The 17,924-nt window shown below is 41.0% G+C and overlaps 1 protein-coding gene across 1 annotated transcript in view; it reads right to left on the bottom strand.

Moving 5' to 3' along the window:
- Window positions 1-17,924, bottom strand: part of LOC140739659 (adhesion G protein-coupled receptor E3-like) — a 95,347-nt gene that overhangs the window by 71,981 nt on the left and 5,442 nt on the right. Inside the window, exons 2-3 of the mRNA XM_073068033.1 lie at window positions 17,417-17,575; window positions 1,571-1,705 (exon numbers count right to left, since the gene is read on the bottom strand). Coding sequence (XP_072924134.1) covers window positions 1,571-1,705; window positions 17,417-17,575 — 294 coding nt within the window. The remainder of the gene's footprint in view (window positions 1-1,570; window positions 1,706-17,416; window positions 17,576-17,924) is intronic.

Raw genomic sequence — 17,924 nt, 5'->3', positions numbered from 1 at the left:
CGTGACAAGATAGGCCAAAGTCAGCATGGTTTCCTGAAAGAAAATCCTGCCTGACAAAACCACTGCAATTTTTCGAGGAAATTACAAGCAGGGTAGACAAAGGAGTTGCAGTAGATGTGCTGTGGTTGGATTTGGAGAAGGCCTTTGACAAGGTGCCACACATGAGGCTGCTTAGCAAGATAAGAGCCCATGGAATTACAGGGGAGTTACTAGCATGGGTGGAACATTGTCTGATCGGCAGAAAACAGAGAGTGGGAATAAGGGGATCCTACTCTGGCTGGCTGCTGGTTACCAGTAGAGTTCTATAGGGGTCAGTGTTGGGACCACTGCTTGTATGTCAATGATTTGGACTATGAGATTAATGGAATTGTGGCTAAATTTGCCAATGATACAAAGATAGGTGGAGGAGCAGGTAGTGTTGAGGAAACAGAGAGCCTGCAGAAAGACTTCGATAGTTTAGGGGAATGGGCAAAGAAGTGGCAAATGAAATACAATGTTGGAAAGTATATGGTCATGCACTTTGGTGGAAGTAATAAATGGGCATTCTATTTAGCTGGGGAGAAAATTCAAAATGCCAGGATACAAAGGGACTTGGGAGTCCTTGTGCAGGATACCCCGAAAGGTTAAATTCCAGTTTGAGTCGGTGGTGAAGAAGAAGAATGCAATGTTGGCATTCATTTCCAGAGGTATAGAATATAAGAGCAAGGGTGTGATTTTGAGGCTCTATAAGGCACTCATGAGACCATACGGTGTATTGTGTGCAGTTTTCGGCTCCTTATTTTAGAAAGGATATACTACATTGGAGAATGATTCCAGGAATGAAAGGGTTACTGTATGAGGAATGTCTGGCAGCTCTTGGGCTGCTGTATTCCCTGGAGTTCAGGAGAACAAGGGGGGGATATCATAGAAACATTCCAAATGTTAAAAGGCCTGAACAGATTAGATATGGCAAAGTTATTTTCCATGGTAGGGGAGTCTAGGACAAGAGGGCACAACTTCAGGATTGAAGGACGTCCATTTAAAATTAAGGTCCGGAGAAATTACTTTAGTCAGAGGGTGGTAAATCTGTGGATTTTTTGCCACCAGTGGTTGTGGAGGCCAAGTCATTGTGTTCATTTAAGGCAGAGACAGACAGATTCTTGATTAACAGGCAACAAAGGGTAAAGGGAGATGGCAGGGGAGTGGGGATGACTGGAAGAAATGGATCAGCCCATGATTGAATGGCGAAGCAGACTCGATGAGCCAAATGGCCTACTTCTGCTCTTATATCTTATGGTCCTCTGGACTCTGGCATGGGCTGAATTATGATTTATTTCACTCCATGTTTGAGATTGAATAAGACTGAGTTCATTCAAACCCTTAAACATTGCTCAAACAATAACTCACACTTCATTTCATTACTCCCAGTCAGTCCCATGTCCCACCTCAAAAGTTGTGTAAATTGCTTAGTTAACAATTTTGATTCAACAAATGCTCTGACAATAAGTGCAGTTATTTATGAACAAGAGCAAATTCAATTGTTTACTAGAAGAAAGGTGAATGCTTTGAATCTTAACACAAAAGACTTTACCTTGGCTCTGAGTTTTTTTTTCTTCAGAGGTTGGAACAAATCCAGTCTTATTGCTGCAGCTAAAGTTTCCGGGGTTGTTGATGCATGTTACATTTGGACCACAAATGTCTGGGTTATCGTCACACTCATTGATATCTGGAATAGAAAAGCAATTTTAAAATAGGATACAAAATCTTCATGTACTGGTGACATACTTTATTCACTCCTGGACCTGAATTCCCATGACATTTGTTGCCATGTAATGCACAATATTTACAGCAGTGACACTCAGAGACTTAAAAAACATCAGAGCTCTAAGCAACAGATGTAGTTTCTCTCTGCCACATTTTAGAACTTAACACAGACTCATCATAGGCTCTTTAGTTTTTCACCAAGCAAACTGCCTTTCCAGTTTCTTCTCAGTGGTGCTGATTCCAATATGATAATGCACCTAGAAATGGTGAAGAGAATTCACTTTAAGGAGAGATTAGTAAATGAAATGTTACTTGAAGGGCTCCTTACAGTGAAATGTGTCATTGACAAACTTACCTCCTTTTGGCTTTTCGCAGAGTGGGTGCTGGAAAGTTGGATCATAACTTAAAGCAATTTAACTGAACTAACATGTAAAAGTGATCCAGTACACCAGATTCTGCTGTGGCCAGTACTCTTCCAGCCCAATCGACTTGCAAGTTCCTTCACAAAAATATTTGGTGAACAGTGACTCAGTTGGAAGAACTATCCCACACATTAACCAAGCAATACTTTGACATTATGGATGTATTAAAGTCTTCCTTGTAATCTAGGGCTATTCCTGCCCCACTCAATGACAAACTCACAAAAGGGTGTGGTACAGTTCTATAAAAGTAATTGACTTGGAATTCCTCAAATAATTATTTCAAATTTCATGAGCCTCTCAGCATCAGGTGAAACATGGGAAAAGAATATTCCTCCTTTATACCACTCCTGCTTTCTTTTATTGACAAAACTGTCTCATTTTAACTGTGAATGTCCAGTCCCTAAACACTTCCATCCCCCATCAGGAGGGCCTTAAAACTCTTCACATCTTTCTAGACCAGTGGTCCCCGACCACCAGGCCGCAGAGCATGTGCTACCGGGCAGCGAGGTAACAATATGATTTGGCGATATGAAACGATATGAGTCAGCTGCACCTTTTTCTCATTCCCTGTCACGCCCACTGTTGAACTGGAATGCACGTGAGGTCATTAACCACGCGAGGTCATCAGTTGCATAAATGCAGTGATACCCTTGTGCCAGGGATCACTGGTTGGCCTCGGGTAACTGGCCACCTTGTGCAGCAAGCGAGAGGTGCCATTGCTACTGGCCTGGAGTGCGGACAGATGGGCGTCAACTCTAAAGCTGTTTGCCACACTGAATGTTTGTGGGGAATCCGGTGCTAAAATATTTGCAGACGATCTAATTCAGGCTCAGGGTTTCGTAAGCAGCAGAGCAGCTACTTCGCTGCGATCTACTGAAAGTCATCCCTCGAGCCAAACTTTTGTGGGCCAATAGATCCTGCCTACCTACAAGGGCACGTGCCCTGTTGCACTCCTCCCTCAGTCAGTCGCTCTCTCCGGACTGTGACCTGCCGTGGCCCCAGCACGGGGACCTCCGGCCCTCACCTTGTCTTCTCACTGGTGTGTTGCAATGATTTTATATGTTCATATGAGGAAAATATGCACTGTGTGTTTAATATCCAAACGTTACTTAAAATGTTCTGATGCTATTGACTTGTAAGTGAGTTATAATTGACTTATCACCATATTCATGGGAGGAAAATATGCGCAGTGTGTTTAATATTAAATTTGTTAGATAAGCCCTTTTAGAAACGAAATTGAGTGTATTAGCCACTTATAAGTGACTTATAGTTGACTTATCACTGATATTCCGGTCACGATTAACACCCACACCATCCCCCCCCCCACCACCCCCAGTCGGCCGGTCGGCAAGAATATTGTCCATATAAAACCGATCCGCGGTGCAAAAATGGTTGATGACCCCTGTTCTAGAAAACAGAACTGACAAGATCCCCTCAACCACCACTCTGCTGTGCTCGGCAGAATTGGTCCTGCATAGAAGCAGAGAAACTCTACAGCACAATGTAGGCCCTTCAGCCCAAAATGCTATGCCGAAGATTTACGCACTTAGAAATATTCCGAAAACATCTGAAAAAATATCCCTGACATCGTGTGGACAGCTTTTTCCCAGGGCTGAAATGGCTAGCATGAGAGGGCACAGCTTTAAAGTGCTTGGAAGTAGGTCCAGAGGAGATGTCAGGGGTAAGATTTTGGTGAGTGAGTGAGTGCGTGGAATGGGCTGCCAGTGACGGTGGTGGAGGCAGATATGGTAGGGTCTTTGAAGTGACTCCTGGATAGGTACATGGAGCTTAGAAAATTAGAGGGCTATGGGTAACTCTAGGTAATTTCTAAAGTAAGGACATTTTTGGAACAGCATTGTGGGCCGAAGTCCTGTATTGTGCTGCAGGTTATCTATGTTTCTATCTCCTCTATACCTGCTTCCAAGAACCTTAAAACTGTGCCCTCTTGTGTTAGCCATTTCAGCCGTGGGAAAAAGCCTCTGACTATCCACATGATCAATGCCTCTCATCATTTTGTACACTTCTATCAGGTCACCTCTCATCCACTGCTGCTCCAAGGAGAAAAGGCTGAGTTCACTCAAGCTTTTCTCATAAGGCATGCTCCCTAATCCAGGCAATATACTTGTAAATCTCCTCTGAACCCATTCTATAGTTTCCACATCCTTCCTGTAGTGAGGTGACCGGAACTGAGCACAGTACTACAACTGGGGCCTGACTAGGGTCCTATGTAGCTATAACATTACCTCTCGGCTCTTAAACTCATTCCCATGATTGATGAAGGCCAATGCACCGTATGCCTTCTGAACCACACAGTCAACCTGCGCAGCTGCTTTGAGTGTCCTATTGGATCGGAACCCAAGATCCCTCTGGTCCTCCACACTGCCAAGAGTCTTACCATTAATACTATATTCTGCCATCATATTTGACCTACCAAAATGAACCACCTCACACTTATATGGGTTGAATTCCATCTGCTACTTCTCAGCGCAGTTTTGCGTCTTATTGATGTTCCGCTGTAACCTCTTACAGCTCTCCACACTATCCACAAGACCCCCAACCTTTGTGTCATCAGTGAATTTACTAACCCATCCCTCCACTTCATCCAGGTCACTTATAAAAATCACAAAGAGAAGGGTTCCCAAAACAGATCCCTGAAGCACACCATTGGTCAACAACCTCCATGTAGAATATGACCCATCTACAGCCACTCTTTGCCTTCTGTGAGCAAGCCAATTCTGGATCCACAAAGCAAGGAACCCTTGATCCTATGCCTCCTTGCTTTCCCAATACACCTTGCATGGGGTACCTTATCAAAAGCCTTGCTGAAATCCATATACACTACATCTACTGCTGTATCTTTATCAACGTGTTTAGTCATATCCTCAAAAAATTCAACAGGCTCATAAAGCACGATCTGCCTTTGACAAAGCCATGCTGACTATTCCTAATCATATTATGCCTCTCCAAAAGTTCATAAATCCTGCCTCTCAGAATCTTTTCCATCAACTTACCAACCACTGAAGTAAAACCCACTGATCTATCATTTCCTGGGCTATCTCTACTCCCTTTCATGAATAAAACAACATCTGCAGCCCTTCAGTTCTCTGGAACCTCTCTCCTTTCCCCATTGATGATGTAAAACCATTATCAGGGACTCAGCAATCTCCTCCCTTGCCTTCTACAGTAGCCTGGGGTACATCTTTTTCAGTCCCGGAGACTTATCCAACTTGATGCTTTCCAAAAGCTCCAGCACATCCTCTTTCTTAATGTCTATATGCTCAAGCTTTTCAATCTGCTGTAAGTCATCCCTACAATCGCCAAGATCCTTTTCTGCAGTGAATACTGAAGCAAAGTATTCATTGAATACCTCTGCTATCACCTCCGTTTCCATAGGCACTTTCCACTGTCACACTTGATTAGTCCTATTCTCCCATGTCTTATCTTCTTGCTCTTCATGTACTTGTAGAATGCTTTGAGGTTTTCCTTAATCCTGCTCACCAAGGCCTTATCATGGCCCCTTCTGGCTCTCCTAATTTCTTTCTCAAGCTCCTCCCAACTAGCCTTATAATCTTCTAGAGCTCAATAATTACCTAGTTTTTTGAACCTTTTCTCTTCTTTTTGACTAGATTTTCAACAGCCTTTATACACTATGGTTTCTGTACCCTACCATCCTTTCCCTGTCTCATTGGAATGTAGCTATGCAAAACGCCACGCAAATATCCCCTGAGGTTTTGCCACATTTCCTGAGTAGATCTGTTTCCAATTTATGCTTCCAAGTTCACATCTGTTTCTAATCTATGCTTCCTAGTTCACATATGTTCCCAATTTATACTTCCAGGTCCTCACCCTCAACAATTTTTCCTTCACCTCCTCCTACTTCCTTCAAACCAAAGGTGAAGTCATGGGCACTCGCATGGGTCCCAGGTATGCCTGTCTTTTCATCGGTTATGTGGAGCGGTCCATGTTCTAAGCCTACACCGGCACCACTTCCCAACTCTTCTTATGTTACATTGGTAACTGCATTGGTACTGCTTCTTGCACCCATGCTGAGCTCGTTGATTTCATCAACTTTGTTTGCAGCTTCCACCCTGCTCTCAGATTTACTTGGTCCATTTCTGACATCTTTCTCCCCTTTCTAGATCTCTTGTCTTCAACTCTGGAGGCAGTCTATGTACCCACCGACTCTCACAGGTATATAGCTCCTATCTACTAATCCCTCCTATCTACATCCTGTCCATGTCCCTCCATCATCCTTACATCCATGTACCTGCTGAAACATCACTTAAAAGTCTCTACCACCACACCAGGAGTCCCTGATATACCTCAGGTCCTACAATTTTGCTCTGAGGTCTTCAACTTTATTTTCCAGAGACTGGCAGAGTCTAAGGCGTTTTGATCATACCTGTAAACTAGCTTGCTATCCCTGGTTTCATTTTCTTAAAGGGGAACTGCACTCACAACCCAAGTGTTCCAGGTGGGGTCCATTAATTTAAGGATCAATAGATCTTTTAAGTGTCTTACAATAATGTTGTTTACTGTAACTTTGACTGTGGATTTCAGCTGTAATAGCTCTAAATGGGAATGTGTAATGATTTCCATCATAGCTGCACATAAAGTATCGCCACTTATCTGCTCCACCTTCCCAGAAATTAGGATACTATGTCAACGGGGAGCACCAAGATCAGATTGAGCATGTATGCCTGGAGTTGTGAGACATTTGCATTACCTGCTCCCGCAGTCTCATTGTACCAACCTTTTCTTTTATTTTTCTTTACTTTTAAATATCCTTCGCTTATCCACCTTGAACAGAACAATTTCAATCACATATACCCAGCATCACAACAACGGTACCAAGCTCAACACAGGGAGATCATGCACTGTAAAAGCTCAATAACATACTTGTATGTGCTGTATAACCAACTGTGAAGTTAGTTAGTCCTGATGGGATGGCAGTAGAAAATCCCACTGTATTAAAATGTATAGTATTTGGCCCACACACTGATGGAATTTGGAAACATTCATTATTTTCTGTAATCAATATGAAACAGGCATGTGAATAGTATTCATTCTTTATACTGGGTTGCAGTGACCATTTCCCCCAGCTGAGAAATATCTCCATGCCAGTTTTCTTAACAGAATGCTGACACATCCAGTGGATGTCAAAATGTGGCAGGAGATTCGCTGCCAACTAAGTGGATTAAGGAAAGGGTCCAATCTGAACATTCTCTTATAATGAGATGATTTTATGAATTGGACAATATGCAATCGCAACAGGATAACCACCAGCTGTTCAAAGGACCAGGGAAGTTCTGAAGCATCCCCATGATGATGGTACTTAACGTGCAGTCTTGCCTGGCATCTCGGGTTGTCAGAGGCTTTCAGTGAGCCACAGTAAGGAGCTATTAATGGCTCTTCCACTCAGGGGTTTATGTGCTTTGAGAGATCATTATCACCTGTATTGTGGGACAGAAAGACAAACATCACCATGAGCAGCTCTAGCAAGATCTCGTCACTGAGACAAAGCTTCTTCATGGGTAAAAGGCTGCATCCGTTTCTCTCAGATGCCCTGGTTGTTGTTGAGAGCCACATTGCTTCATTCAGGTTTCACTATGTGAAGCTGAGGTCCATGATGCAGGGTTGGAATGGAACAGAAAGGAAGTTTATTTAACCTGAATAATTAATTAATTGATAAGATTATGGAATATTAATTGGGTAACAAAGATAGTACGGATGTTAAGAAACAGAAGAACAGGGAAAATTTCATAAAGATTGAAGAATTATGATATGAGAGTGTAAAAAGATGAGAAACAGATCAAGAGTAGGTCAGTAGGCCCTTCATACCTGCTCTGTTGTTCTGTAAGAACACGGCTGAATTGTTACCACTCCTCATATCTAAAAAATTGTCTATTGTTTCATTTAGAGTGCACCAATTTGCCCGGAAATCTTTTCCTGCAAGTAACATCACATCGAGTCCAATGCATAGAGGAATGGAATTAATTTTGCAGGCAGAGTATTGGAAGAAAATGTTTTGCCTGGGAAGCAAAATAGGAGCTCCATTATGATTAAACCTGTAAATACCATGACAGCCAGATCAAGCTCACAGCTGCGGCCTTGGTTCATCACACAGTGGGGCAAATCACCATGAAGCTCGTAGACACAAAGCCTGGAACAGGGGGAGTAGTTACACAGCCTCAGTTCCACGGAGAGTGAAGCAAATGTCTCGAAGCAGTAAACAAAATTGGTCTGGCCCTTGCCTTCAGTTCTGAAACCTTGTCTTCTCAGTCCATCTGGGCTGTGTTTAAATTTTCTAACACTGGGTCATCCTCTGCACAGGACCCGGGCCCTACCTTACCAATATGCTCTGTGCAGAGATTCTGCCACCATGTTCTTTCCCGTACCCAAACTTTCCAGATCAGCCCAGAACTTAGATCGATCCAACCTTGCTCTCAGTTTAGGTGGATGGGCTCTGAAGCTTCTCCAAAATTTCTCCGCTCTGCTCGCTCCAATTCTGTTTCTGACTCTGACTCCATCTAGAATATGCCTCGACCCTGCTAAGACCACTTCTCCACAAACTTGCGATGCTCAGAATTTGCATTGCACCCACATGCCTCAACCTGCAAGTCAGCCTCACCTTTGCTCACTTTTTCATTGTTTGCAGTGATAGTTTACAATTTAACCACAGAAAAATGCTGATAATAAAGTACTTAGTTGTATTTCTTGCTTTACGAACCACCAGGAAACTGTTGTCTCTCATTAGTGTCATCTTAAACCAGAAGAAACAGGCCCTTTGGCCTATGTAGTCCATGCCGATCCATTTAGACTGCCTACTCCCATTGACATGCACTGGGACCATAACCCTCTATACCCCTACTATCCATGTACCTATCCAGCCTTCTCTTATATGTTGAAATCAAGCTCACATGTACCACTTGCACTGGCAGCTCGTTCCACACTCTCAGGCCCCCCTGAGTGAAGAAATTTCTCCTGGGTCGATGGGACTAGACAGAATAGCCAGAGCACATATTAGATGAGCCGAATAGCCTGTTTCTGTTCTTTAGTCGCTAGGACTCTGACATGTCAGATATTAATAGTTATTATATCATTTTCAATTGTTTTCCTCTTTTAGTCAGTCTCAACTTTATGATCCTCCTGGTTTAAAATAGGACTACTGAAGTTGGTCAACAGTATATGGATGGATAATAGAGTAAGAACTATGTCTAAATACTTATTAATAACACTTTTACTGTGGGAAATTGTGACAAATTATCACCACAATGAACAGGCGAGCGAAAGTAAGACATGTGGGTGTGATGTAAAGTCAGTGATTCTTGAAAGATCATCACTAACGCCTCCATTAGGCTCCAAAGGTAGTCATAGCCAAAGGGTGGTGGTGGGGACGAGCTCTCACTGCTCTTCATGGTGTGCGTCTCAAACAGCCATTGCTGCTTTGCCATCATCCTGCTAGTGTTCTTTTCCAATCAATTGTGGCCAACTCCTCTCTCATGCCTCTGTAATTCCCTTTACACCACTATAATATTGATATGTCTGTCTTTAGATTTTTCTTCTCAAATTGCAGTGTGAATTCGATCACATTATGATCACTTTCCCCTTAAGGTTCTTTTACCTTAAGGTCTCTAATCAATTCTGGTTTATTGCACAACACTCAGTCAAGAATAGCTGATCCTCTAGAGGGCTCATCCACGAGTTGAGATCCTGGACTTCCTGTCAGATCGCTAGCAGGAGGCAAGAGTGGGTTCCCTCACCTCCACCACCCCTCTGACTCTCAACACAGGAGCCCCTCAGGGCTGTGTACTGAGTCCCCTCTTTTGCTCCCTGTATACCCATGACTATGTCGCCACTCCCAGCTCTAATCTGCTAATTAAATTTGCAGATGACACTACATTGATTGGCCTTATCTCAAACAATGATGAGGTGGCCTACAGGGAAAAAGTCATCTCTCTGACACAGTGGTGTCAAGAAAACAACCTCTCCCTCGATGTTGCAAAAACAAAGGAGCTGGTTGTGGATCTGGAGTTGAGAAGGTTGAGAGGGTAAACAGTTTGAATTCCCTCAGCATCCACATCACTGAGGAACTCACATGGTCTGTACACACCAGCTGTGTGGTGAGAAAGGCAGAACAGCACCTCTTTCATGTCAGACAGTTGAGGAAGTTTGGTATGGGCCCCCAATTCATAAGAACTTTCTACAGGGGCACAATTGAGAGCATCCTGACTGGCAGTATCACTGCCTGGTATGGGAACTGTACCTCCCTTAATCGCAGGACTCTGCAGGGTGTGGTGTGGACAGGCCAGTGCATCTGTAGTTGTGAACTTCCCATGATTCACTACATTTCTAAGGACAGGTGTGTAAAAAGGGCTCATAGGATCATTGGGGACCTGAGTCACCTCAACCACAATCTATTCCAGCTGCTACCATCCGGGAAACAGTACCACAGCATCAAAGCCAGGACCAACAGGCTCCAGGACAACTTCTTCCACCAGGCCATTGATTAACTCATGCTGATCTGAGTGTCCTCTAGATTACATTGACTGTTCTATTTATTATAAATTATTATAGATTACTATGATTGCACATTGTACATTTAGATGGAGACGTAACATAAAGATTTTTACTCCTCATGTATGTGAAGGATGTAAGAAATAAAGTCAATTCGGAGCATAGCTTACTATTATCCTCCTCGATTGAAAGTCAGTTAATTAAATCAAAAGCCCAATTCTATGTATATGGAGATAAGTCTGGTAAATTACTAGCTAACCAATTGAAAATTGTTTCGGATAAATGACAGATTACTAGGATTCGTAAACAAGATGGTACTTTGACGATCGATCACAAAGAGATAAATAAAGCCTTTCAAGATTTTTATAATTCCTTATATCAATCAGAATGTACTAAGGACTGTTCTATAATAAATGAATTTTTAAGGAAATTGAATATTCCAAAAGTAACTGTTGAGGATAGTGTATTTTTGGACACACCTATTATGGAGTCTGAAATAGAAAAGGCTATTTTTTCAATGAATTCGGGTAAAGCTTCTGGTCCAGATGGTTTTTCTACAGAATTTTTCAAATCTTTTTCTTCCATACTTTCTCCTTGGCTTTGTAAAATTTTTAAAGATGCATTAAGTATAGGTAAACTACCACAATCTTTTTATGAAGCTTCTATTTCTTTAATTCTTAAAAAAGATAAAGACCCTACTGAATGCGCATCTTATCGGCCTATATCCTTGTTGAATACGGATTTTAAGATTTTTAGTAAAATTTTGGCTATTAGATTAGAAAATATATTACCTCGAATTATTTCTGAAGATCAGACTGGATTTATAAAAAATCGCTATTCATCTTTTAATATTAGAAAATTAATTAATATTATTTATACCTCTTCATCTAAAATACCAGAATGTGTCATTTCTTTAGATGCCGAAAAAGCATTTGATAGAGTCGAATGGCCATATTTATTTAGTACAATGCAACATTTTAATTTTAGTTCAAAATTTATTTCATGGATTAAATTAATATACCATAAACCCTTAGCTTCGGTTTTTACCAATAATCAAAGATCCCCTTTTTTTCAGCTATTTCGTGGTACAAGGCAAGGTTGTCCTTTAAGTCCTTTATTATTTGACATTGCTTTAGAACCCTTGGCTATAGCTATTCGTGAATCACCCAATATTTTTGGTATTACCCGTGGGGAGACAACATATAAGGTATCATTATATGCGGATGACTTGTTATTATATATATCTGACCCTGAAAGATCTATTCCTGCTATTTCTTCTTTGCTCGCTCAATTTAGTAACTTTTCTGGTTATAAATTGAATTTTAATAAGAGTGAACTATTTCCATTAAATATGCATGTTCCAATTTATAATCATGTACCATATAGAATTGTTACAGATTATTTTACTTATTTAGGTATTAAAATTACTAAAAAACATAAAGATTTATTTAAAATTAATTTTCTACCTTTAATCGATCAAATTAAGCAACTGGTTAATAGGTGGTCTCCATTATCTTTGTCTTTGGTAGGCAGAGTTAATGCCATTAAGATGATGATACTACCTAAATTTTTATATTTATTTCAAGCATTACCAATTTTTATTCCTAAATCTTTTTTTGATATGGTTGACTCTAAAATATCTTCTTATTTGTGGCAGAACAAAAATCCTAGACTAGGCAAAAAATATTTACAGAAGCCTAAGAAGGAGGGCGGCTTGGCTCTACCAAACTTAAGATTTTACTATTGGGCAGTTAATATATGGTATTTAATATTCTGGACACAAGAATTGACTACAGCTGCTTGCCCACAATGGGTAAATTTGGAATGTAAATCTGTGCAAGATTTTTCACTGATCTCAACCTTAGGATCTTCACTTCCTTTTTCATTATTCAAAATTAATAAACAGATAACTAATCCTATAGTCAAGTATACATTACGAATTTGGTTTCAATTTCGTAAATTTTTTGGCTTGAATAAGTTTATGCTGTCATGTCCTATAATATCTAACTACTTTTTTCGGTCTTCATCTATAGATCAAGCTTTTCTTTTATGGAAAACAAAAGGTATAACATGTTTTCGTGATCTGTTTTTGGATGATAACATTATGTCCTTTGAACAGCTATCTAATAAATATAATTTACCTAAAACCCATTTTTTTAGATATTTGCAAGTCAGAAATTTTCTGTATAATGAATTAAAGTCTTTTTCGAAAGAATGTCCATTGGACATTACAGAAAGAATTTTAGCCCTCAATCCTTGTCAAAAGGGTTTAGTAGCTATCATTTATAATATGATTATGAGTGGACAGCCAGATGTATCAGGAAAAATTAAGAAGGAATGGCAAGAAGAATTGCATTGTCCTATATCTACTGAGGAATGGGAAAATTTTTTATCATTGGTAAATTCGTCCTCTATTTGTGCTAAACATGCCCTAATACAATTTAAGGTTGTACATAGAGCTCACATGTCTAAAGATAAACTTGCTCGATTTTATTCTTATGTTAATTCAACCTGTGACAGATGTCATTCTGATGTTGCGTCACTGACTCATATGTTTTGGTCCTGTCCTTGTTTACAAAATTATTGGAAAGATATTTTTAATATTATCTCAAGAGTTTTAAATATCAATCTCCAACCGCATCCTTTTACTGCAATTTTTGGTTTACCTATGATAGATAATAATCATCTATCCGCTTCATCTCAACGAATGATTGCATTTGTTACATTAATGGCTAGAAGATCTATTTTACTGAATTGGAAAGAAATTAACCCTCCAACTGTATTTCAGTGGTTTGCTCAAACTATTTCTTGTCTGAGTTTAGAAAAAATTAGAAATGTGGTTTTTGATTCTTCAGTTAAATTTGAGGAAACTTGGAGACCATTTATTCAACATTTTCATATGAGTTAAATGGTCTGATCCTAAACCTTACTGTTATTATCCTTAATTATTTGGATGGAGGTTCGGAGTTATCGGCACTACTGTATGTATTTAACATTATGCAATTGCCCATGTTGGTTAGTTTTTTTAAAGTTTTCTTTTAGTTTTTGTTGGGTTTTTTTTCTCTTTTTCGATTCTTTTACATTAATACTATGAGTTTGGGAGGCCTTATATATTGATTATTACATATCTGATTGTTTATTTAAACTATTAATTATGTACTCTCAAACGTTTTGTATTCATAGTTCACTAATGTTTTTCTTAAAATTAATAAAAAGATTTAAAAAGAAAAGAAATAAAGTCAATTCAATTCAATTTGGGGGTCTGTATGCAACTTCCATCAGGGTCTTTCTAACCTTGCAGTTCTTTAGCTCTATCTACAAAGATTTAACACCTTCCGACCCTGTGTGTGTATTGCTTTGAATTTCAGGCATCTGCAGACTGTCTGTGTCTGCCTGTGATATTAGATCTTTGCATTCACAGCTAAAATCCCAATGTTAAGGAAAGAAGCTCTCCTTGAAGTTTGCTTTACCAGCTTTTGAGATGAATTTGTCAAGAAGAAGAGAGAATACTGTATACACGAGGAAATCTGCAGATGCTGGAAATTCAAACAACACACACAAAATGCTGGTGGAACACAGCAGGCTAGGCAGCATCAATAGGGAGAAGCGATGTCGACGTTTCGGGCCGAGACCCTTCGTCAGGACTAACCGAGAGGAAAGATAGTAAGAGATTTGAAAGTAGTGGGGGGAGGGGAAAATGCGAAATGATAGGAGTAGACCAGAGGGGGTGGGATGAAGCTAAGAGCTGGAAAGGTGATTGGCGAAAGTGATACAGAGCCGGAGAAGGGAAAGGATCATGGGATGGGAGGTCTCAGGAGAAAGAAAGGGGGGAGGAAGCACCAGAGGGAGATGGAGAACAGGCAAACAACTAAATATATCAGGGATGGGGTAAGAAGGGGAGGAGGGGCATTAACGGAAGTTAGAGAAGTCAATGTTCATGCCATCAGGCCTCCAACCTCGCCAGGTTGAATTCGCCATTGAATGTAGTAGCCTCCAACCTGATGGCATGAACATTGACTTCTCTAACTTCCGTTAATGCCCCTCCTCCCCTTCTTACTCCATCCCTGATATATTTAGTTGTTTGCCTGTTCTCCATCTCCCTCTGGTGCTTCCCCCCCACTTTCTTTCTCCTGAGGCCTCCCGTCCCATGATCCTTTCCCTTCTCCAGCTCGGTATCACTTTCGCCAATCACCTTTCCAGCTCTTAGCTTCATCCCACCCCCTCCGGTCTTCTCCTATCATTTCGCATTTCCCCCTCCCCCCACTACTTTCAAATCTCTTAATATCTTTCCTTTCGGTTAGTCCTGACGAAGGGTCTCGGCCCGAAACGTCGACATCGCTTCTCCCTATAGATGCTGCCTAGCCTGCTGTGTTCTACCAGCATTTTGAGAATACTGTATCTGGTGTTATGGTCTTATGGCAGTGGTCCCCAACCACTGGGCAGCGAGGAAACGATATGATTTGGCGATATGAAATGATATGAATCAGCTGCACCTTTCCTCATTCCCTGTCACGTCCACTGTTGAACTTGAACGCACGCGAGGTCACCAGTCGCCTAAATGCAGTGATACCCTCGCGCCAGAGATCACTGGTTGGCCTCGAGTAACCGGCCACCTCGCACGGCCAGCGAGAAGTGCAGTTGCTACCGGCCTGGAGTGCGGACAGATGGGCGCCACCTCTAAACCTGTTTAGCACACCGAAGGTTCGTGGGGAACCTGGTGGTAAAATATTCACAGACGACCTAATTCAGGCTCAGGGTTTCATAAGTAGCAGTGCAGCTACCTTGCTGCGATCTGCTGAAAGTCATCCCTCGAGACAAACTTTTGTCAGCCGATAAATCCTACCTACCTACAAGGGGGGTGGGGACGTGCCCTGTCGCACTCCTCGCTCGGTCGGTCGCTTTCTCCGGACTGTGACCGCCATGGCCCCGGTACAGGGACCTTCGGCCCTCACCTTGTCTTCTCACTGGTGTGTTGCAGTAATTTTATATGTTCATACTTTTTTAAACTTTTTTAACTTTTTTAAAGCTATTATTAATGCTTTTTGAGTTAGTGATTTAGATGCATATCATATTATTACTGAGTTAAGTATTGTATGTAATGAGTTTTTGCTACAACAAGTGTATGGGACATTGGAAAAAAATGTTGAATTTCCCCATGGGGATGAATAAAGTATCTATCTATCTATCTATCTATCTATCTATCTATCTATCTATATGAGGAAAATGTGCGCTGTGTGTTTAATATCCAAACCTTACTTAAAATGTTATGATGCTATTGACTTATACGTGAGTTATAATTGACTTATCACTATATTCATGTGAGTAAAATATGTGCAGTGTTTTTAATATTAAATTCGTTAGATAAACCCTTTTAAAAATGAAATTGAATGTATTAGCCACTTATAAGTGAATTATAGTTGACTTATCACCTATATTCCGGTCGTGATTAACACCTGTGTGCCCCCCCCCCAACTCCTCCGTCAGTCAGTCTGCAAGAATATTGTCAATTTCAAACTAGTGCGCGGTACAAAAAGGGTTTTATGGTATCCCCTGTCTTATGGTATCATAATTGAACAAATGTACACCATAATTTTTTCAAAGTTTCTGACGGGAAAAAACTGAAATAGTATTTGGAGCAACACACACACAAAATGCTGGTGGAACGCAGCAAGCCAGGCAGCATCTATAGGAAGAAGCACTGTCGACGTTTCGGGCTGACACCCTTTGTCAGGACTACCTGAAAGAAAAGATAGTAAGAGATTTGAAAGTAGAGGGTGGGGGGTGGGGGGGGGGAAGTCCGAAATGATAGGAGAAGACAGGAGGGAGAGGGAGAGGGATGAAGCTAAGAGCAGGAAGGGTGATTGGAAAAAGGGATACAGAGCTGGAGAAGGGAAGGGATCATGGGACGGGAGACCTAAGGAGAAATAAAGGGGGAGGGGTGCACCAGTAGGAGATGGACAACAGGCAAACAGTGATGGGCAGAGAGAGGAAAAAAAAGGAGGGGGGAATAAATAAATTGGGGATGGGGTAAGAAAGGGAGGAGGGGCATTAACAGAAGTTAGAGAAATCAGTGTTCATGCTATCAGGTTGGAGGCTACCCAGACATAATATAAGGTGTTGTTCCTCCAACCTGAGTGTGGCTTCAGCTTGACAGTAGAGGAGGCCATGGATAGACATATCAGAATGGGAATGGGACGTGGAATTAAAATGTGGGGCCACTGAGAGATTTACAAATTTCATGACATATGTTGGTGATATTAAACCTGATTCTGATCCTGAATTTGAAAAATCTGCCATCATTTCTCATCTAATTGAATTACTTGATTCAACAGATGGAAATCACCTCTTAGCTTTTGTTCCTAGAGACAGAAAAATCCACAACAGGATTAGACGAGATGAACAGAGGGAAGCTCATTAACCTCCCATGAGTAGAGTGTTCAAGGTCTTTGGGGGGGGGGGGGGGAGGAATTTAAAGAAAAACTGAATCAATTGGAGATTTGATTTAAATCACCAGGAAAAATGGGGAATGAGACTTGTATATGGGCCACCGGCAGAGACATTGCAGCAACATTGAAATAAATGGCAGGAGGCTTGATTTGTGAGTACTCCCACTTTATACCGGAGAAGAACAACAAGACATCTTCTGACTGACCCGTGCTAAGGTCGGGGGAAAACTTCAGAATGTGTCAATAAGTACAGCACTAAATACCAAAAATATGAGTGTTATCACTCACCTGTGCAGTTTTCCAGCTTTGTGAAGTTACTATTCTTCTGTAAGTTCATATATCCTTCCTGACAGTTACAATAGAAGCCTCCCTCTGTGTTGTAACAAACAGTATTGTGACCACACATAGCTTCTGTAACACTTTCCCCATAAGAGCACTCATCATCATCTGAATTGAAGAGAAAATGATTCAAGGTTTAATAAAAGCTCAAAAATGTATGAATTAGGAGCAAAAGTCAGCCACCTGTCATGCTGCTTAGCTGATCAGGCCTGATCCTATCCCTTCTCATGCAACAACTTCCCAGATCTATTAAGGTACACAGGGTCTAATGAAAGGAGGGAACTAAACAAACTTAGTATTTGTGGAAAATGGTATTAAAATATTAAAAGGATTAAAGACTTTTAAATTCCCCGAGCCCAATAGACTGTATTGCAAGTACTTTAGGAAGTGACACTGAAGATGGTCGATGTATCGATGATCACTTTCCAGCTTTGTTTAGTTCTGGAACAGTTCCAAT

This window comes from Hemitrygon akajei, chromosome 16 (genome assembly GCF_048418815.1).
Source record: "Hemitrygon akajei chromosome 16, sHemAka1.3, whole genome shotgun sequence".
NCBI lineage: Eukaryota > Metazoa > Chordata > Chondrichthyes > Myliobatiformes > Dasyatidae > Hemitrygon > Hemitrygon akajei.
This window is presented reverse-complemented; position numbering and strand designations above follow the sequence as displayed.